This window comes from Cydia amplana, chromosome 2, assembly GCF_948474715.1.
Source record: "Cydia amplana chromosome 2, ilCydAmpl1.1, whole genome shotgun sequence".
NCBI classification, from domain to species: domain Eukaryota; kingdom Metazoa; phylum Arthropoda; class Insecta; order Lepidoptera; family Tortricidae; genus Cydia; species Cydia amplana.
Window position 1 is genome coordinate 14,433,461 of NC_086070.1, and position 23,051 is coordinate 14,456,511.

At 37.7% G+C, this 23,051-nt stretch overlaps 2 protein-coding genes across 4 annotated transcripts in view; both read right to left on the minus strand.

Moving 5' to 3' along the window:
* Positions 1 to 1,707: 1,707 nt before the first annotated feature.
* LOC134662157 (phenoloxidase-activating enzyme 1-like) lies at positions 1,708 to 3,759 on the minus strand. Its single transcript, XM_063518422.1, has 4 exons — positions 3,452 to 3,759; positions 2,915 to 3,089; positions 2,343 to 2,515; positions 1,708 to 2,135 (listed from the first exon to the last, which is right to left on the minus strand). Exons 1-4 carry the CDS (start codon positions 3,531 to 3,533, stop codon positions 1,747 to 1,749), a joined length of 819 nt encoding a protein of 272 aa, XP_063374492.1. The 5' UTR covers positions 3,534 to 3,759; the 3' UTR covers positions 1,708 to 1,746.
* Positions 3,760 to 6,725: 2,966 nt separating this feature from the next.
* Positions 6,726 to 23,051, minus strand: part of LOC134657875 (protein MTSS 1) — a 169,634-nt gene continuing 153,308 nt past the window's right edge. For 2 of the 3 annotated variants that reach the window (XM_063513459.1, XM_063513464.1), the window contains 10 exons: positions 21,328 to 21,445; positions 20,610 to 20,798; positions 18,890 to 18,996; positions 18,141 to 18,237; positions 16,573 to 17,031; positions 13,234 to 13,404; positions 12,250 to 12,363; positions 10,473 to 10,597; positions 8,371 to 8,508; positions 6,726 to 7,853 (listed from right to left, as the gene is read on the minus strand). In XM_063513459.1, the coding sequence (XP_063369529.1) occupies positions 8,401 to 8,508; positions 10,473 to 10,597; positions 12,250 to 12,363; positions 13,234 to 13,404; positions 16,573 to 17,031; positions 18,141 to 18,237; positions 18,890 to 18,996; positions 20,610 to 20,798; positions 21,328 to 21,445 (1,488 nt within the window). In that variant the 3' untranslated portion in view covers positions 6,726 to 7,853; positions 8,371 to 8,400. The remainder of the gene's footprint in view (positions 7,854 to 8,370; positions 8,509 to 10,472; positions 10,598 to 12,249; positions 12,364 to 13,233; positions 13,405 to 16,572; positions 17,032 to 18,140; positions 18,238 to 18,889; positions 18,997 to 20,609; positions 20,799 to 21,327; positions 21,446 to 23,051) is intronic. The other variant, XM_063513470.1, reaches the window with a different exon arrangement.

A 23,051-nucleotide genomic window follows, 5' to 3' on the forward strand; every position in this document is an offset into this window, starting at 1 on the left:
TGCCGTAAAGTAGCAATAGCAACAGAAAATATAAGTAGATTTGATTTACCTACCTACTTTGGATTTGTATAATGAATAAGAGTAACATGTGAGTCTGCCATTCTAAAAACTTTCGTATTCACCTTTCCAGGAAAATCGATAGAACGATGATGAAAATAAATAAATACCTAAATATAGGTATGTAAGTATGTACCTACCTATAGTTTTCAATTGGTTATGGGTAGATTGTTATCGTCATCCCAAGAGTAGTCCCTTTTCATCCCTAATTAGCCCCGAAATTTTCGTTTTGCTCAACATAGTTTTTCGGGATTAGAGGTAGGTACTTATGACTAATACCTATGTGCTATTTTAGCAACTCCAGAAACCAAAAAAGATGCCTTCCATTCCTCCATCCTTGCTTAACCCCGGGTTAGTGGAATGGTGCAAGTGGGCCTTAGGGCTGCGGCCACACACATCGGGATTCGGCGAATAAGTATTCGTGATGACGCCTCTCGCTACCCAAGGAAAATGAAAGAAATGCCATCACGAATAGGTAAGTATTCGCCGAATCCCTGCATGTCCGACTGCACCATAAACCTCACTTTAAAAAAAATTGTTTGATGTTTTTAAATTTTAAAATACCTACCTACAGTTAAGGAATTTGACAATATCACATTATGATTGTCACTGTGAAAAGGTTCGAAATTGTACCTATACATAAATATATCAAGTTCCTTGACCGTATATAAATAATTATGTATTTTATTTCCCAATTTTACAACGTTGACTACGTTCGAAAGTAGACTTGATGTATAATTTTACCTAAGTTGTTATATTGTCATTAAACTATTGTTGATGTTAATAGCAGTTACCTACTTAACCCAGAAGATCTAGTCCAAACTTTGTAAAAATTGTAATATAGTCTGTAATAGTTGTTTAAGTATATGTATAGCTACATATTCATAGAAAAATTGTAAGCTGGTAGCAAAATGCTAAAGATATCTACAAGAAGACTGATTATTCGGCATAACGATGGTTGTTTGGTTCATATACAATTTTGATCTAGAAATAATTATAATAAATGTTAGATACTAAATTGAAATCCGTGATTATTCTCCTGACCCTGTTACATTCATTAAATTCCTACTGTGTGGTAAGTGTTGTGCTGTTTCGAATATAACTTCAGTCTGTGTTTTACTTTTTTCTAGTGGACTTATCGATAGGTACACATAATTATGTTGAACATAATCATTAGGTCCCTTTAGTGTAAACTCGCGTATTTGACTGCTAAATAGATTTGCTATTGGGCTCTGGGAATAAGCATACCTACTCATATTACAAAGTTCCAAGGGCTCCCTGTTTATTGGCCTTTTATCAAGAACATTTCGAGTATCACGGGTGGCGATCGTTTTAAGCAATATTTCAATTTCAAAATCTCTAAGGGACTGTAATAAGGAATATTTAAGAAAAGTGACGCTGAAATAATACAACTTTTAAAATTCAGTCAGTGTATTTTATCCATACCTATCAAACAAACATCTTAATATGTAGGTACACTCACATTCACTTCGACTAGTTGCCTTGCTCTTTACTTGAGCTAGCCTCTGCTGCAGTTACAGGAAATGCTTTATTCATCGATAGCGGGTCTCCATTATAACTTGTAAAGTCACTTTAATGGTCCGGTGATCGTCAACTCGATCCACAACGAAATGATCTGCGCAATGTTTGCGCTGTCACTGGGCACAAGTAGCTGACGCTATTTACTAACTAAACTTTATCCATTATCTCTTTAACCCAGTTAACATAAGTTAAAAAGTTCGTGTAGATGCCAGGTTTGCTTTCCGTCCCGCAGACGACATAACCCTTGCTGGTCACGCCAGCCAGTTCCGCTCTGTTTTTATGCTGCACTAGAGGACCGCCGGAATCGCCGCGGCAAGTATCCATGCCGTCTGCTCCCCCCGCACAGATTACATATTGAGGTAGATCGCTGTACTTGTACGCGTTCACACAGTCCGTGAAGTTCCACTGAGGTAACGGTTCGATCTTCTTCTTTACGTTGCTGTTCTCGTTGGTTTTGGGAACCTCGCCCCAACCTGACGTGACGAAAGTAGCGTTGGCTGCCGGGGAAGATGGAAAACATATCGGTCGGATAAAATCTGTAAATGAGAAGTGGTTTGATTATTATTATTTTATGTATGTGATTTCATGCGACGATTAAATAATAAACCGTGTACCCAGTTGTAAAACAGTTAAATACTTCCGAAACAATTTAGCTTGTTCAAATTAGTGTCTATTGGTAATTACTTAAAGTATTGATTAGTTTAGCACGCAGTTAAGGAAAATTATAAGGATAAATGTCTTACCAGTGTATGGGGCATCAGAACCGAGCGTCAGAACCGCGATATCGTGGCTGGAGCCGCGGTAGGCCGGGTGGATTGTGACGTCAATAACGTCTATTTCCTTCGCCTCGGAGCATACGCCCTGCACACAGTCCTTTTTGGTCCTTAAGTCATACTCTCCTAAACGTACTTTATACCTGGAAAAAGAAAGCAAGATGTTGTAGACAAGAAAGATATCTAATCATGGAGATATTGTAGCTAACTGCTGTATGTAAAACTCGATTTAAATAAAAACTTCCACGAATTGATCTACTGATTAAATTAATTTAGGGAATGTGTTAATGTCAAAACAGTCTCATGCGTGTGTACCTACACGCGAATGCTGCGAATTGCGTCAATCACATGTCGAGTCGGTATCTCTTGTATAAAAACCCAAAAGCACGAAATTTTTACTTTTAGGTACCTAGGTACAGTAAACTTAACTGTCTGTAGCTAATTACTAATAATGGGAAAAGTGTCACCGTTAAGAGGAACACGACATGTACACAGCTATATGTTGAAGAATCCCTGTATTACGGTACTTATACAAAACTTACATATCGGCTCTAATCTTAACGCAGTGTGCTGCCGTGACGACGTGCCTCTTGCCGACGAGAGTCCCGCCGCAGCGGATGTCGACCGCGCCGCCGCGCCGGTAGTACCGCAGCAGCACCAGCCAAGGGTTTCGGTGCACCGGGTTCGGGCTTGCCTCCACTCCGCACGGCTGATATGCTAAAGAAACATACATATTATGAATTACTTTGCTTACAGACTTTGTGCAATGTGTTTCTAATGTAACATGACAAACGGAAATATTAAGCAACAGAATGGTTAAAGACAATTAACGTATCTAACGTTAACAAATAAAAACAAATAATTTCTAAATAGACAAATTTCACAGTTCTATTTGTAGAAAAATAATTTGAGCGATATATCAATCAAGTAAATTACAGTTAGTTTAATACATCATAATATCAGTTTTCACAACTATTGTACTGAACATTACCTTCTACCTATGTAGTTACAACAAGATTATTCTTAAATTGTGACTATCAAGTAGGTATCTCATTTTGAAATAAAAAGGATAAACTCACCATCTATGATACCTGGAAGGCGCAGCGCATCTACGGCCAGAAGGACGCCAAAAATCACCACAAACGTCACACAATAAAACATGTTTCCACGAATCTTTTGTTTAAGAATATTGTAACGCGAGTCAGGTTTAATTGGTGAATTTTAATATTTAGAAAGTTATAAAAATAAATAATAAAAAGATGCCCCAGAGGAGATATAAGATAAAGTTTAGCTATCGAATAGCTAGAACAACACAGGGAATATCCCTTTATATGTTGTCCTGCTACCGTGGCTAGCAGAAATGAACTGAACTCTGCCAGACAGCTTTACTTATTATATTAGGTATTGTTTCCTCTTATTTATACCACAGATTGCCTTAATATAGACTCCGCGTTTACATATAGGTGTGCATGTCAGATACATTCTAAGTATTCTAACCATAAGGTGCATTGCGAACTTCGGGGACGGATTAGGTAATTTTGAAACCTCCTTGCCCAATACACCGTACTATACCTACCAAACTGTATTTAACCAATCCCTCAATATTTAGTTTTTTTTTTATTATTATTATACGATTGCATAGTTCGTGTAAATGCAACTGAAATTGCGTTTACATCAATGAGCGCGAGCGCATACTTAGGTACGGTCCATCTAGTGCATAAAGGTTCTGTGGATTAATGAACAGTTTCCTTAAAACACTGACGTTTGATGTAATAATTATACGTTCCCGAATTTACATGATCTCTACGTCAACAGTCAAGTGGCCTTATCAAAGAGTTACCCATACTAGGGACTACCAATTTATACTTACCTAGGTACTTATAGAAATGACACTACTTTAATATGGTTCACTGTGAAATTAGGTTCATATTTTTAGTTAGGTATTATAGTCTGTCAAGCTGGATATGTAAGTAGCAATGTAAAGCAAAGTATGGTATCCCTAAGAAACGAACAAAAAGCAGCATTGTACATCGAACAACGATGAAATGTAAACAAAACAGTTATGCAGATAAGATATAAATGACACGCGATTTTCGAACAATTCAAACTTATATAGTGTTTCTAACCCGCGAATTTTCAAATTTGCCGCCTTTTACTACTGACAAGATTTGCTTGACCACCTATATCACTGACTTAATATAAAAGAAATAGACACACAAAGCAGAACAAAAACGTCAAGAAATGTGGATCCCAATGACGTTTCGCACCATTTGCATTGATGATAAAAACGCTTACGTAAATTTTGAGTCAAGATAAATGTTTCGTACAGAAAAGAGCTTAATGTCGTAAGCATTAAGTGTCAAATTTGCAAACATAAGTACCAACACTGTTAAAAAATTTAGTCCGATGGCACTAAACGTAACGTATTTACGTCAAACGAGAATAATGAACGAATGGAGTCACTTTGGTACACTTTAATATGTATTACTGTACAGGAAAACCAATTGAAGTAATAAATAAAACAAATTTAATTTAATCGGGAGCTCAAATAAAATTAATTCGTGGTTCAAATTCAAACAAATTAAATTTTTAATTCGTAAGTATACGTCTTTAAATACTAATTTCCTTGAAATAAATTCTACTTATTAAATAACTGTGTATTTAAGATCTACATTTACTCATAGCGCGGGTGCACGGGGACATTTAGATACTGATTGGATTTTTTTTATAAAGTCTACCTATACTTTATAAAAAAAATCCTGTGGTTGTCACTGTGTTCCGATAGGTTTAGCATTTACAGTTAGTCGATATAAGCCCTTATTGGTGGTGTATATGTCGGAAACAGGGAAATGGGCCGAACACACAAGTGCCGTTTTGCCTTGTTTAAAACTGCATCACCTCTATCTCTTGCTATAATTAAATAGCAGTCCACTTTGCACGTCGCATAGGTTTTCTTGGAAATCTTGAATTTAAACATAATATTATTTCTTATGAATTCCATATAAAAATATAAAAAAATATTGACCTCACATCGACTCATTAGATTTTTGTTCCTTAACATCCCTTCTTTGGTACTAACAAATTAATTTATTCAAAACCATAAAATTACCACCAGATTACATAAATTATGTAATGCTATCCAAAGAACTAACCGAAAGAAATACATTCCATCCTTTTTCCTTGTTTTATCATTGTTATTTTTACATATTTTAACGGCACATTTCGTAATTGTTGACAACTTCACATTTGAGCGTTTCAAACAAGACTAAACGAAAAAGTAATGCATGATCTGTTTTGACATCACTTTTGTGGGGCCATTTTTGGCGGCTGATTGGGTATCCAGTTCTTTATACTATATCAATGACCTATATATTAAATTCTTTTCGAGCGATGTTCTCGTGTAGATGGTGCCACTTTTTTACACTAACAAATTTAACACATATCAGTGAAAAAATAAGGATCAAAGTCAAATGGCATTTAATCATGTGTCGAAAGATAAATTTACCGTAGCTACAAAATTTACTTTGAAAATCCGCCTCTATACTAAATTCTCTTTGTAATTAGCAGACAGATTTATCATTGCTCTATATTATTCCAAAGAAAGCGAATTAAATTAAAACAGAAGGTAGGGGACAATAATCATTTTAATTCACCGATTTAATCAATACATTCTTTACTTATCGTTAAGTGTGGCAAGCGCCACTGATGCAGAGTTGACATGCTAAGCGAGAATTGTGGTGGTAAAATGTAAATAGATGAATCAATATATGTATAAGTATTGGTATTTTGGGTTGTTCGTATAATGATATGTGCGTGAACAACCCCTAAAGTATTTAATCAGGTATTGCCGATGGTACGAGTAGAATATGTTATATCAACATAGGCCGAATTTTAAAGAAGTGATTTGCTTACTAGAAAAGATTTTATAGAAATAATTAGATTTCGCTTGTAAACAGCGCGCTCGCATTAGGTATAATATGTTATAACAATTAACAACCGACAGCGAACGGTGTATGACATTCTATTGATTAAGGTGAGTTTGACTTCAGATTTTAAACTTGTTTATTTTGTATGCTAAACCAAAATAAACCAAGCGCTTTCATTAATACGTTACTTAACTTTCTGCTTAACGAAGCACGCAAATCTATGCTTAAAGTTATCAAGGCTATGGCCATTCTGTATATTTTACTGGAGTCAATTTGTTTAAAAAAAAATTAAACGTTAGGTAAATTTTAGAACCGCGTGTAATGAACCAAAATATTAGGTTTTATAAACTAGAAAACTCGAATCTGTTCTGTGTCTCGAATCAATACGTTACTTAACTTTCTGCTTAACGAAGCACGCAAATCTATGCTTAAAGTTATCATGGCCATTCTGTATATTTTACTGGAGTTAATTTGTTTTAAAGAAAATTAAACGTTAGGTAAATTTTAGAACCGCGTGTAATGAACCAAAATATTAGGTTTTATAAACTAGAAAACTCGAATCTGTTCTACAATGTCTGTTAAGAAAATATTCTCACCACAATTCTCACGTTGTCAAAAAGCAACAACGGGACTTATGGACGTTTAATTAAAGTTACTTCTTTTAACAGATATGTCAGCTACCATACACAGCTATTTTCTTTATAAACACACTTAAATTACTCTTTAAAACTACAAAATATCAGTACTGCTCGTTACCAGTTGAAATATTATAAAATAAAAATAAACTTTAAAAAACAATCGTTAAAAAGTTAGGATGATATTTAGATATTGTACAGACACGAGCGTATCTACAAGAACACAGCTATTACATGTATTTATCTACTATTTCAATACAAGCTTGCGCATTAAAAAAATAATAAGTTAGTTAGCCTCATTTACTACCTACAGTCCTTGAAAAAGGTTCAAATATTAATATAATTATATAAACATTACACAGTACAAACATTCGATATTTATATTAAAATTCGTCTGGGTGTTACTAAACTTTAATTGGCGGACGTTAACTGAATGGCCAACCATGACGTTCGCCTTTCAAAACTATGTATCAAGTCAAAGATATGTTTTATTTTCATATAACTACTTCTTGATTATGTATACTGATTATATATTATCGAAACGTTTATAGGGAGGACTCGACTCGATATACCTGTTACACAAATTACTTATTCTAGTGATCAGACATTGTCGAAGAACTAAATACTTACATTGAAAAAATAATCTTTCAAGCATAGTTAAAAGGTCCGAATAAATGTATATTTCTCTTATAACTATATCCCGAAAAATCAAGTTACATGCCATAGTCCTAAACCCGTGATTATTTTAAACTGTCCCAAAATTTAGTGACCAATACAAACATTGTGCCATAGATCGTTTTACTTTGAAGATTATTTCGATGTTAGTAAACCATATTCATATAATTAGTTGAATTTTTTGATGTTCCGATGAAAAATTTTAGTTGACGGTTTCTCGTAATATAGTTTCACTTTTGGCGTACCTAGGAAAAAAAATTAAAAAATCTATAGACCCACCTAGACGCAGCTTTTTTTCCTTCCTCTGCTCTCGTAATATTTATTGCATACAGATTTCGTAAGGCGAGAATGAATTAATGACATAATTAATATATTACAAACCATTATCTAGTTAATCAAATAGGGCCTTTATTCCTAGCGTTATAAGGGCGTCGACGACGACTCAACCAAGGCAAGGTGTCTGTTTTCCTTAGTTACAAGCATTTACGTCATTCAATAGTTCACATGAATGAATACAACATACTTATGGGACTTTCCTAGTAAAATATTAGTTGTATATGTCACCGTAAAATTGTTATATACAGTTTCCAAATTTTGTCACACAACTTCCGAAATGAAAAAAAGAAAACCATTTGACATCGTGACAAAACTAAGGTACGTATTTATTTGGCCTCAGTTTTGTCGGCCCAAGACAAATAAAAAAGCAATACAGCCGTAAATATTAAGTAGTTGTATGTTGCAAGCAATGTTGCACAACATTACCAGGCCGCCGCTGATGCACGCCACGACCGTCTAGCGTATTTTGGGCGCGGAGCGATCGTTGCAGTGTTTGTTGCGGCGCAGAGTCGCGCCGCGCTTGATCTGCTCCATGAGCGACGTGTGACACACCCGCGGGTCCGGCTGAAACAACGATGCAAACATACAAATGGATACTCACATACATTAGTTAATTTTTTGAACGCCAAGAACACCTAAAGTCGTCGTTACTAGTCGTGCCCACAGCGCCAAGGACAACTATAGGCGTTATGACGGACGCTGTCAAAATAACCTTGACACTTTCGAGTCAGGTTTACATTAGCTCGCTTGCGCCTGTTACCTTGCCGTGTTTCGTTTTTGTTCAAGATGTAAAGCGTTCAAAAGATTAAATACACCAAACATCACATACATCATCTTACCGACAAATAAAATATTTGACTACGAGTAGTAAATAGTAGTCATTCGACTGCACTGATCGAAATTTTCCCAAAATATCGTAGAAAGATGTTAACCTAGAACCTAGCCATCATAACCGCCAGGGCGCCAGGCGTCATAACATAATGCATCAATCCGCATAACGAGAAAAACGGTACCAAACGAACTAAAGAAAAACTAGTAAAATAGGCAAACGGAAATGTATTAAAAATATTAAAATGTTCAATGAAACGAAGAAATATATAATTTGAACTATCAAATCGTGAAATCACAAAAAATAAAAGTGTTCTTTCCAAAATTATATAAGGCCATAGGGATAGGTATTCGAATGATAGGAATCTATAGGGTAGTACGAACTATCAAATCGTGTAGTTTTAGGCAGCACACCAATAATGTCCTATAATATTTATTTATTTATTATTATTACACATTTGACATTACGATGTAGGTAAATCAATCAAATACTTTTAATATTTTTACGATTAGTTCAGTAGCGGAATGCACGAGTAACCACACATCGCATCGCATGCATTTCACGTCAAAAGTTAGTCACAAGCAGTCACGTACCCTGAGGGATTACCAGGTACGTCACAAATGTCACAATAGGCCTGACCTGCCGCAGCCGGTCAATGTCATGGCACTCACTACACTACATTCCAGTAGGGTCATATCACCTATTTACCTATTTCTGTAAAGGCTAAGATTGAGACAAGTGGAGAAATTGACGATATATACATATGGAAGGAAAATGAGCAGGCGAAAGCAACTACCGTTGTCCAAGGACACCCGCAACACCTGCGAGCGCAGCATGGTTCCATTTTTATCGCTTATCACTATGCCCGTCACTTTCGCACTTACATACTTGTTAGAACGTGACAGGCATGGTGACAAGCGATAAAAATGCGACCGCGCTACCGCCGGTGATAACCCCTCTGGTGCGTTGCCGCTTAAAGGCTTAAGGTAAGCTCTTTTCTTGATATCATTGTGAATATGCAGATTTTTTCTCCTTGACCTACCGTTATGTCCTTGTGGGATTTCATAATGTATAGTACATTTACACTGATTAATAAAATAATTACATCGACACATTACAATGTGCCACGTAATAATGTATAACAATTATTTTATCAGCTAGTGGATTACGTACGCGTTTTTCCTTGTATACGTCACTGGAACGTGTTACTAACTCGGACCTCGATACTACTCAGAATCAGTATTAGTGTTTTGTAATAGGTACTTACAAGGAAGGGTACCCAACTGTTCGGCTCCCATTTGATGTATTTTTATATATGTTATAGAGTAGTCTAAAATAACACACGTATTTTTTTTTAGCTGCCCAAACTCAACCTACTGAGAGAAATTGGGCTCCAAAGTACTGAAAAGTGACAAAACACTCTAACTTCTGTAGAGTTTCGTTCAAGAAAATTGCTAGTTAATTATATGTTGGAGAATATTAACAAATAATGTACACGTGTTTTGCTATTTTGCTCAAATTCATATTTTACAAAAAAAAACACACTTCCAAATTTCATGACTTGTCATAAACAAAATAATCTGGAGTGTTAAGAAGTTTCCATGCATAGGTGCTTTATTATGCAAATATGTAAGGTTATCTTATTTGTGTTATTTACTTACAAATTCCGGCAAATTATAAGTTGAAAAACTCTAGTTACCTGAGCTTGCGTGTTGATATGATCTCGCACAGCGACGGCGCGTGCCGTGTCCAGCTGCCGCCGCTGCTGCTGTATGGTGGCCGACAGCTTGTCCAGGAAGGCCGGCTGGACGGCGGGCTTCGATGCTACTGACACAGGATAATATAACAGTTAAAAAAACCGGCCAAGTGCGAGTCGGACTCGCACACGGAGGGTTCCACACCATCAACAAAAAATAGAGCAAAAAAATCGTGTTTGTTGTATGGGAGCCCCCCTTAAATATTTGGTTTATCTTATTTTTAGTACTTATTTGTTGTTATATCGGCAACAGAGATACATCATTTGTGAACAATTCAACTGTCTAGCTATCGCGGTTCATGAGATACAGCCTGGTGACAGACGGACGGACGGACGGACGGCCAGCGAAGTCTTAGTAACAGGGTCCCGTTTTTAACCCTTTGGGTACGGAACCCTAAAAAATAGTGAAATGGAAACTGGGGAAACGACAAGTTCGGAAATGATACACATAAAACTTTCACAAATATGTGAAATATGTGTTATATACACCGTGTTTTTTTTTCTTTAATTTCAAGGGTGCATTCCTGAGCTTAAATCAAGTAACTTTCTCAAAGAGACCGATATTCTAATTAATTCCATTTCGGAGATAATCAATAATTTATTTTTTTCCTATAAGGCCTCTACAAGCGTGTACACTTGCCTTAGGGCCGGTTTACATATTGATTAGTGTTTAGAATGAGGTCATACATTTGCTACTAAACTTAAGTACAAGTGATATGTCACAGATTTCAATTTTTTGGTTGAGTTAAATGTAAAGCCCGTGTTACAACAACGCTATATGCTACATTTAATTAGTTTTTAAACTTAATTTTTTTACGTAAAAAAGCAAAAATTTTTTTTTAATTAACTATGCCGTTTAGTTTTCTGAAACGTATTTAACTACCCCGAAGTTAACGAAATTCAATAAAAACACGGTGTATATGTATGTCAAGCGGTAAGAGCGTGCGACTTGCAATCCGGAGGTCGCGGGTTCAAACCCCGGCTCGTACCAATGAGTTTTTCGGAGCTTATGTACTTACGAAATATTATTTGATATTTACCAGTCGCTTTTCGTTGAAGGAAAACATCGTGAGGAAACCGGACTAATCCCAATAAGGCCTAGTTTCCCCTCTGGGTTGGAAGGTCAGATGGCAGTCGCTTTCGTAAAAACTAGTGCCTACGCCAATTCCTGGGATTAGTTGCCAAGCGGACCCCAGGCTCCCATGAGCCGTGGCAAAATGCCGGGACAAACGCGAGGAAGATGATGATGACGTGTTATATGTGTTATGTTATGTAATGTAATGTTATAATTTGTTGTTGTTAATGCAGTCGTATAAAAACATTTGAACCCCACAAAAATAGATCGATTGACACCACTGAACTGAAGTAGGTAGCTAAAAGGTAATAACAGTTTTACTTGTGATAACTTCATCATAATACGACTGAAGTTTATTATTGGAATTCATTGTGTCATATAACAAGAATTTACGAACTTATCATTTTATTAAATTTAATCGTGTTAAGATAATCAGATCTCATGAGAGATTTGATAAGTTTTGACAAAAGACTATTCGTTGCAAGGCGGTTTGATTCAGTATATTACGTAAAGTAAGTCTTGTAGCCCTGTCCATGACCATTAATATTGAGTCTTCTCAGTTGCTCAAAAGTTAGCAAAAACATCACTCAAATCTTTGTAAATATTTTTTATTAGTTAGAGAGGAGAGCTGTGCAGGCGAGTTACCTTTCCCTTTCGGCGGCGAGTCGGCTGTGGTGATGGTGGAGATGGCGCGCCGTGTCGTGCGCGGCGACAGCTGCGGCGCGAGCTTAGCGCTCAAGCTCGCGATCAACCCGCTCTCTGCAATAACATTACAATTTTTAAACGATAAGTCAATCTATCGTGTATTAGGTACTTTCTCGGTATTATGCCATTTGCTGCCATGGATTACCTATCGATTACGGAACCCTTCACTAAGCATGGACCGACATGCTCTTGGCTTTTATAATAAAAGAATAAACACTACATGTTTTTAAACTGAGCGTAAAGTATACTTTTATTTTGCAAAACCATTGACGTGCATATGTATTTGGCATTTTGTATGTTTACTACATATTTATTTATAGATGTGTTAACCTATAACAGTATGAAAAATGCGCTATAACCATAATCACGACATATTCTCGTATCCCACTACGATGAGAGTGATTGAAGGGTTAAACGCTAGCGGGCTGGCTGAGCGTGTCGTGTCGTGCCATGCGTGTACCTACCCCGTTATGATCTGTACCACATTCAACGCGCTGAGCCGAGCGCCCTGGCAGCGATGTTGCGCGTCGCACCGCATCACGAGCGGGCTGAGCGTGTCGTGTCACGCCATGTTGTTGTACCCCGCTATGATCTGGATCCCATTCAACGAATGTGTGTGTATCAACTCACGTTCGGAATGGTGTCTGTCGGCGCTGTGCGCCCTGGCCGCGATGTTGCGCCGCATGGCGAGCGGGCTGAGCGTGTCGTGTCGCGCCATGTTGTTGTACCCCGCTATGATCTGGATCCCATTCAACGAATGTGTGTGTATCAACTCACGTTCGGAATGGTGTCTGTCGGCGCTGTGCGCCCTGGCCGCGATGTTGCGCCGCATGGCGAGCGGGCTGAGCGTGTCGTGTCGCGCCATGTTGTTGTACCCCGCTATGATCTGGATCCCATTCAACGAATGTGTGTGTATCAACTCACGTTCGGAATGGTGTCTGTCGGCGCTGTGCGCCCTGGCCGCGATGGTGCGCCGCATCGCGAGCGGGCTGAGCGTGTCGTGTCGCGCCATGTTGTTGTACCCCGCTATGATCTGCGACGGCTGCGCGTATATCGTGTTCGATGAGTATTTCTTCTCTTGTTGTAGTTTGTAACCTGTATGTAATAAAAAGAAGGATTAACACCTGGCTGTGTCTTCTATTTTAGTGAGCGAAATTCCTTAAAGCCCAATGATAAATGCGAGGGCTAACACCACTTTCTTTTGTTTGAAAGCGCTTATTAACCTATCAATCGCATTATGTCCAGAGTTTATGATGCAACTAGGGCTTGCAATTCGAATATTCGAATATTCGAATTTGTCGAATATTCGACCTGTTTTGATATTCGAATATTCGGCCGCTCAGGTTTCGAATATTCGAATATTTTTTATTAGTATAAAAAAATCTATGTCATCCGTTGTAGTTGCAGTTTCTGTGTGTTTTAGGGGTATTTACAGTGAATGAGGAACGGTAGGTACCCAAATACGAAGGAAACAATATTTTTACTGTATTCCTCTCAATAGACTTCGTGAATACAGTGAAACCTAACTCAATTTAAAAAAAACGAAATCAAAAAGTATGTTATTTTTACGGTGCGTAAGTTTTAAGTTAAAGGGTCATTCTGTATATTCAGTACAAGCGTACGTTAAGCGAATTTTTGAAGTCTAAGCCTTGCCACTTATCGCAATTCTCAAATTTAATCATACCAAACCTGCCCAACTTGGTAATCTAACTATGCACCTTTAGCTGACGAATAATCCACCCAGTACTCAACTAACTTTTTCCCTTAAATATTCCAATATTATATAATTAGCCGACCATTAGGAATAATAACTTGCCAAAACAAATAAAGTCAATAAAGATTCAAAATACAATGAAATTAAAGGCCTTTTTACAGGCCTCTGAGTGACAAGTTAATTTAAATCGGAAAATAATTACCTACTAAAAGAAATATCTTACATACCGAGGTGTTTGGATGGTTAAAGTTATATTATTTCACACAACGACGCATTTATAATAAGTTTTATCTAGAAATATTAAATACGTCTAATTTTGGCGTTTTACTTGTTTTTATAAATGTGGGCATCTTATAAATAGTAGGATAATAAAATCTAGTCAATTAAGTGGCTTTCTGCCAAATATCCTTAGTTTTAGCAATATGTGAAAAAAGCTTTTGAATAAAACGATAATAAACCGATTTCTCGTTCCTTTTCTTATTTTTTATAATATTCGAATAATTATTCGAATATTCGAATACGTCGTCAGAAAAAGTCGAATATTCGAATATCTGAAAGTTTCGAATATTTGCAAGCCCTAGATGCAACATTCAACGACGTTATCGTGGCACTTTGAATCCGGGCCAGCTTTAGTATTATTTATCAATTGAAATCATAATATTTTTAGTGGAGCCTATCGTTCGTTTGTATACCTACTACCATCTAAATAGTGTGCCTACGTCACAAATAAACCTAATACCTAAACAGCCTAAACTAATCTGCGGTTTTCATAAACACAAGATCTATAAACCCTGAGCAACGAGCATAAACAATTTACTCATTCATCATTAAGTACATACCTATTATATTTACCTAACCACCAACATACGAAAGGATCCGGCGTTACTTTACAATGATATGAATAATAAATACAATAACGATATTTCTTATCATCAAATTACTACGCAGACGCACATTAAATGCAAATTACTACACGAATAAGTACCTTATTGTAATGAAATGTAGGTATAATTTGGCATTACATGACACTTGAAAGTTTGAGAAAAGTACTGTCTAAATACATGACGACATTTTGTAAGTACTATTGTAATGACAATGCTAGGTAGCTAGCAATAAAATAAGCATCTTCTAATCACTAAAGCTGAGTGAGATAGTCGATCTGAAAACTCACTTATTGAATTGAATTGTAATCATGCATGAATGCATCACATGTATTTGCGAGTGCGGTGTGTATTGACGTAGTGTTGCTGACGTCTTATGACAGACTCTACTACACTAATCGCAGTCCGGACATCCCCTGGGCAGAAAATACACATACATATACAGACCTCTACTCGGCTTGATTTATATATATACGGTTGTTTTTTTGTTTAATAAATTGCAGTGGTATCTAAAACTCTATAATAAAATTATATATTTTGCCATGGGAGCGTTTTTGCTGTACTTAGAAAATACATGACGACATTTTGTAAGTACTATTGTAATGACAATGCTAGGTAGCTAGCAATAAAATAAGCATCTTCTAATCACTAAAGCTGAGTGAGATAGTCGATCTGAAAACTCACTTATTGAATTGAATTGTAATCATGCATGAATGCATCACATGTATTTGCGAGTGCGGTGTGTATTGACGTAGTGTTGCTGACGTCTTATGACAGACTCTACTACAACTAATCGCAGTCCGGACATCCCCTGGGCAGAAAATACACATACATATACAGACCTCTACTCGGCTTGATTTATATATATACGGTTGTTTTTTTGTTTAATAAATTGCAGTGGTATCTAAAACTCTATAATAAAATTATATATTTTGCCATGGGAGCGTTTTTGCTGTACTTAGAAAATAGATCTTAATTTAATTTATTATGACACAATAATACAGCCCAACATTTGCTTGTATTATTTTCTGGGAATCTAATAAAGAAGGTATTATTATAATAGGTTTTTAAACCGATCAACGTGTATTTATTTACTGACATTACAAAATGTGATGAAATAAAAATTCCGAAACTTGCTCTATGAATTAAACTAGAAATTATTGTTAAAAATATTTACACAATACTCGCTAGTTCAGATCAGGGATGTTGCGGATGCCGATTTTTTGATATCCGCGGATGCGGATGCGGATTTTTAGAGGCTCACATCCGCGGATGCGGATGCGGATGCGGATGTCAAGATAGGTACATAAAAAACGTCAAATATTACATTTTAGTAATTTTTATTTCAAAAAACCGAACAAGTGCGAGTCGGACTCGCGTTCCAAGGGTTCCGTACATTAAGTCCCACTCACGCTTGACTGCTAATTTCTAATAGGTTTTTTTGGCTAATGACTAAATTACCTAGCAGTCTAGAACTTACGCCGATGCTAAGACGTTGCTGTACCGACCTAGCTGTTCCACATCCGCATCCGCATTAAATCCGCATAGATTTTATGCGGATGCGGATGCAGATGCGGATGTTGAAAATAATGCTGAAGTTCCGCGGTTGCGGATGCGGATGCGGATATTCGCAACATCCCTGGTTCAGATATCTTTGAGTCAACTCACCAGTTTGTCCATATTGCGAATCATTGGAGACCCTCGGGCCGAAGCTGGAGAAGTTGTTCTCGCCGTAGCTCGGCGTGGAGGGGCTGGAGCCGTGCGGCGAACTCTTGCCGTCGCTGTACACGCCCAGGTTGCCGCCGTACAAGTCCGAACTAGAACTGTTCAAACTATTCTTCCGCACGTAAATGGAATTCTGTTCGACGTAAGCCATTATCCTATGGCCCGTCTGGCCGTATATCGGATTAAGGTTTCCAGTGCTGTTTAGGCTGGTGGTCGATGAGAAATTGCTCTTGGCTTGTTGGAAGGTGGATAGGGATTGTGTGGGACTCTGAGAGGGGTTCGAGTTTTGGGTTTGGTTCGCATTAGTTTGAAGTTGTTGGAGACTGCGCCGCACTAGGCCCGGGGAAGCGGGCATGTGCTTGAGTTCGGTCAGTTGTTTAACTGTCTCCGCTACGTTGATACCTAGAAAATAAATGCGAATATTAACATTAAACTTACTTGTGAAGCAGAGTTATAACAAATATATATATACTTGTAGGACCTGTAAAGAATCGCAAGGGATTGAGAATACCGTCCTCTGCACGGGGCAAAATAGATAGAGGGTAGAGAGGCCTTTGCTTTGGGATGGGGCGAATACCTGGGTTAACAAAAAAATATAATAAATAAATTAACAAATAAGTACAGAAACATAAATAGTAAATTTTTTTATAAGATATGTGTAAGTTAGTCGCAGAGTCAGATAGTCATGGAGTACCTAGCGTAAAAGTAACGGGTATGAGTAGTAAGACTGTACGTATTGTGTAACGGGCATAATAAAAAAATCGGAATAAATAGTATCTAGAAAGGTACGCGTACATGGCCTGGGTACGGTGTACGCGGTATAAGGTCATGATTGTGTACTAAAGTATCTTACCCGGCTTGCCGGCACATGTGATAAGAGTAGGCAAGTGAAAAGAGTTAATTGGAACATCGTATAAAAATATCGACAAGGCGAGGTATTGCTTTTAGTCAGGTATACAAACCTACCAATTGTCAACGCCTTAGTAGTTTATTTCTGCAGAGTTAAATTAAGGACGTCCGTCCAAGTTACAGACCGATAAGCATAACAAGCCGGATTGTGATAAAAGGCTAGCAATCCTTTTTCTTACGTCTACGGGTCACTGACTTACTTGTGTATCAAGTTTCAACTCAACTGAGATGTACGAACTGCCAGACAGACAGACATATGAGTGTAAACAACTAAATCCTTCTCGCCAAGGAAGAAACATCTATATGGCGTTCAAAAAATTACATGTTTATTGTAATTATCATGTTTATTGTATTATTGCTATAGATATTCTTGTATATTTTTTTGCAAAAGGTACCTTACAGGGTACGTTGGTTGAATTGCGTAGGAATGGTATTGGATACGCAAATAAGCTTTAAACATCTATATGGCGTTTAAAAAAAATACTGCATCCAATATTATTGTAATTATCATGCTCATAAATATTTTTGTGTGAGTAACACAGCGTATGTTTGTTGAAAGCCGAACAAATAATTACGTACCTATGCGTATGCAAGATACTTACCAGAGTTAGCCTCGGCATCGGGTTGCAGCAAGAACGCAGGTGGCGGCGGCAGGTTGTCGACCTCGTTAGGCCCCATCCCCGGGCTTAGATTGTTACCCTGGAATAATAACTCAATGCTAGATAACATACGCTATCGAATATACATTTATTTCGTTTAAATAGGTAATACTTGACTTTATGTAACTTACATAAAAGCCAAATATTACATAATGTAAGGCCTGTCCGTTCTACGAGGAAGACTACACCGCCGCTGGTAGCTGTCCGACTGCTTCAAGAGGTCCGTCTATGGCGGCAGCACGGCGAAACCGAAGCTGCGACTGTTTGAAGCTGTCGGCACTGACTGCTCTAAGCTGTCCGTGTATGGAGGTCCTTCTTCTTCAGTCGGTCCCTCAATACTGAGGATCGTGACATCATGTCCTTCTGTTGAAGACCAGGTTCCTCTATAGCAGGGCTCTCCAAACCCCGGCCCGCGAAGCGTTCCAATCCGGCCCGCCGATAGCGTTCCAATCTGGCCCGCGGGAGCCAGGCTCCAGACATTCAGCCCTAAAAGCAGCAACCAGATACCCCCCCGCCCCCTCGGCGTTCTGAGGCGCAATATGGCCCTCAGGTAATAAAGTTTGGAGACCCCTGCTCTATGGTTCTGTTCCCCGCCAAGCGCATCGCCTCGTGCAGTTTTAATTACATAGGTGCCGTGCGTATGGAGGCCCTACCGCACGGGTTATAGCCAACGTGTCACGGGAGTAAATTACCTGAGGGTAGGCCGGTCGCTGCGGACGGGAGATGGACGAAGACCGCCGTACGGGCGGCGGGGGCTTGCCCAGGGAGCTTGCAGAGCCACGCCGCGACCACACCGTCGCTGCAAATTTAAACCAACGTCAGACCAAGGTATGCATTTTTTAACTAAAATGCATAATTATATTATTCCATTTAGCATAAATGGAGCAGCCTGTACCGAGTATGCGCCGACCGGTTCTTGTCTTGCTCGGCCGGCCGGTGTGATTACAGATGCGCTCAGTTTGTATTTTTTTGCAATAGTTATATTCATTATGCTGTTTACGAATTAGATGTGTTTTTAAGTGCCTATTGTATATAATTTAATTATTTAAGTACTGCGGAATGGAGTATCGAGACAAACCACTGTGGTTTAACGATGCTTTTGGATCTAAATATTATGTAATTGTGATTTATCTCTAATAAATAATAAATAAAATAAATAGGTTCAGTCTCCATCAAGATATATCGGAGCGGCCGAGGTGCTCAAAAACATCTGAACACGGACGTTACACGCCTTGACAATAGAGGCGTGTTCAGATATTTTTGAGCGCCTTATCCGCTCGGATATATCTGATGGCGGCTGTACAATCAATGTTTTTTGATTCTGAAATTGTTGTCATGATTCAGCCAAAATCAGTTACACGCATTCCACTGCTGGGCACAGGCTTCCTCTCATGCACGAAAGTTTGGGTGTAGTTGGGTTTTTAATGTTTTAAGTCCGCATTGATTGCGCGCATTGCTATTTAATAAGTTCAGGAGCTTGGTTGGATTGAATTAACTTATTAGAATGATAAAATTTAGCCAGATTATTTATTATCATTTTAATAAACACATGATTTACACTGAATAAATCAATGACTTAGTTTTTAGACCCAAAATTTAACTACAGACGTAACGGAACTGTGATTCATGTTTCGATAACATCAGTCGACAATAGGAAAATAATAAACATTCCTATGCTTGTACTTTGTTGTGGGTATGAACGGCAAACTCTCATCAAAACATGGCGAGTCACAATGCTCGGTGAGGTACCGAATTAATAGGTACATATAAGACGATATATTGTTCCATACCAATTTATCAAATGATGTAATGATGATGTGATGATTTTAATTTACCAATTTAAACACACACAAAAACATAGTAGTATAGAATTTCATGCACATGCTGCTTATTAAAAATCGGTTTTTCTAATTACTACTTTTAAAAAACACCTTTTCCAGGTTCAATACCAGGTCACAGAGTTGTCAAGCACGATGGTTCGTAAAGCGCATATTTGAAACGTTTTCTTTTTCTAAGTAAACCTAGAAAAGGTCGCCCTAATCTTTATAAGTTCGGTCGCCATCAGATATATCGGAGCGGTCAAGGTGCCCAAAAATACCTTAGCATGCACTTTAGCGTCTTGATAATAGAGGCTCTATTCAAATCTTTGGAAACACCTTGGGAGCTCCTATATATCTGTTGACGCCTGTATATAAATTAAAAGGCGTCCTTCCACTTTTGTGTAGGATGGTCTTCCCCTAAACGAATTTTCGTAACCTTCACCATAGATTAGGCAAAAAATTAAGGCCCACCTCGCGTTTTATGGTCATAATCAACTATGTTTTCAATATATCGTCCCCGTAAATGTCTTATCCCTTAAACCTGCGTGCCTACTGTGGCATACCTAGGCCACCATAGGCCATCTTAACCCACCTGTCATAGAAACGGGTCTCCGTTTGGGCACCGCGGGTTTTTTCCCGATAGTCGCGAACGCCGGAGTCTCGCAGGTCTCGTCGAGCGACCTCACCGCCTCCTCGAGGCTGCCGAGCGAGATCGAGAAGCTCTCGCGAGCAGCGGCGACTGACGCGTCGCTGTCTCGGCGGAGCGTCACTATCTCAGAGTCTAAACGGTTGCAAATTAAATGCATGCAAGGCTTTACACAAAACGGAAACAAAAAATAAAATGGAACGTTAAATGTAAGGGTTCATATTTCAACATTCAACATAATATTGTCAAACGAAGTAAGCGTTAACAGTTATTTAAATTGTAATTATTAAAACATAGACATTATGAATTAATTTAATGATTACAGAAAAAAAATGTTTGGATATTAAATTGGGCAAACCTCGGTTAATGGGACTTAATAATTAGTGTAACATGTTTGGATTTATTTATTAATTTTAAAATATTTATTAGCTTCATTTTAATTTACAATAGATAGCGGAACTTTCACTATCACAGGGAAAAGGATCCCAAGATTCCATAACTTTGTCACCTTATCCAAGGTTTGCCCTTCGTCAAAATAAACATAACCGCCAATATTTATTTTATTACGGTATTCTACTTCAACAATGTCAAGTCTAAAACAAACACAAGTAAAACGGCATGCGTATTCTATTATGGACCTTAATGCTGTGTGTGTAAGACTCACCATCCGGGTGCTGTATCTGATGTTGGTGGGTGTGGTCCTCGGCCGCGAACGCGCCCTGGCTGCCGTAACCGCTGGAGGACTCCAGAGACGATTCGCTCGCACTGCTTTCAGAGCATACCTGGGGAACCAAACACCGGGTGTTAAAACAGATAAGCACGTGTTTTGATCACTTAAGGTTAGACGATAATAAGATCCAGTTCCGATTCTGCACTGCAGACTAGTGAAGTCACTAGGTGAGTGAGAGATCTAGTTTTTTTGGTAGTTTTATTGCATTGGTAGTATTATTTCGTCAGGTGACAACCAAAATTCACTAAGTACTACCTCCAGTTAATAGCTATAGTTAACCATATTTCCACCTAAATAAGGTTTATTTTTGTTTAATTATTTTTTTGTAGTTAGTGAGTTTTGGTTGTCACCTGACGATTTATTCAAGAATCAAACAGTTGTTAGTGAACGGCTTACCCTTAATAAAACAAAAAAAAAATTTACCAAAATAGTAAAACCGGAATAGTGTAAAAATGCCTTTTTTTTCACAAAATACTACATTCCTAAAATGCCTAAACTTCAAATCGACGTGGTGTCATAATATGTACCTAAATTTCAAATTACTTACATGAGTGCTATAATATACAATATAAAAAACTATTCGCATTAGTTTAATTTTTTCCTGGCCATAATTAGCATTGCATATCCCTCAAATTGGTACGAATAAGGGCTCATTTAGACGGTGCGAGAACTCGCATGCGAGTTTCATTACATTGCGTCATTTGATCGGTTGGCTGAATTGATGTTACCTCAATGCTCTGCAATGTAACTACAATCGTATACGAGTTCGCGCGCCGTCTAAATGAGCCCTAATATTGTAATCGCATGAGTAGAGCCGGGGCAGCTAACCACTTTCGGACCAGCCCCCGCCGAAGGTAACTACTCTCTACCTCTCACTTAGCTAATAATCTATTATAGTGTAGATTAGGTTAAGTTTCAGAAAACTTTGTAAATTTCATTTATAATAAACAGTTTAATTTTTTTTTTTTTTTAACTAATAATTATTTACAAATCAAGCCGTAATTAAATGTTGTTTCTTCGAAAGAACTGATGATAGTACGTCATTGTGTAAGTTAATTTTGTTACAATACCATTAAAATTTATCTCTTTTATAAAAGGCAAGATATTCATTTCAAGCACATTTCATGGGTCATAAACTTTTCCCGTATAACATAGATTATTCAATAAGTGTGGTTTCGGTCGTACCGTTCGCGTTAAAATAATATTAAATATAACTTTATTATGTTGATTTGATAAGGGCTAAAGTAACATAAAAATATTTAAAATCAACGAACGATTTAAAATTGTGTGCCTCATTTAAAATATTATCATTCAATTGTTTAGGTACACTATTATAATTGAAAGAGATTTCAAAAATAATTATTGCACTTATGCTTACTGCGACAGAATTGTAGTACATATGTACATACATTTTCTTAATCCGCTCTTCTAATCGTATTGTGCGAATTCTGATTTAGCACTTTATTATCATTATTCGAAGTGTCCTGTCTGCTCATTAGAAATTGATTTCAGATACGCGATAGTAATAGCAGGGCATATGGTTGCTTACATTCAAAGTTGTTCGAGTAACAATAGCTGCCTACCACGGACGAGAGCTGCATACGAGGACTGAATTGTTTTGGTACTTGCATTATAAGATGGCCCTAACTCATTTCTTA

Coding starts and splice junctions, on each gene's coding strand:
- LOC134662157 (XM_063518422.1), bottom strand. CDS start 3,533: ATGTTTTATTGTGTGACGTTTGTGGTGATTTTTGGCGTCCTTCTGGCC. Junction 3,090..3,451: donor CCTTCCAGGTATCATAGATG/GTGAGTTTATCC, acceptor ATGTTTCTTTAG/CATATCAGCCGTGCGGAGTG. Junction 2,136..2,342: donor TTCTGATGCCCCATACACTG/GTAAGACATTTA, acceptor TCTCATTTACAG/ATTTTATCCGACCGATATGT.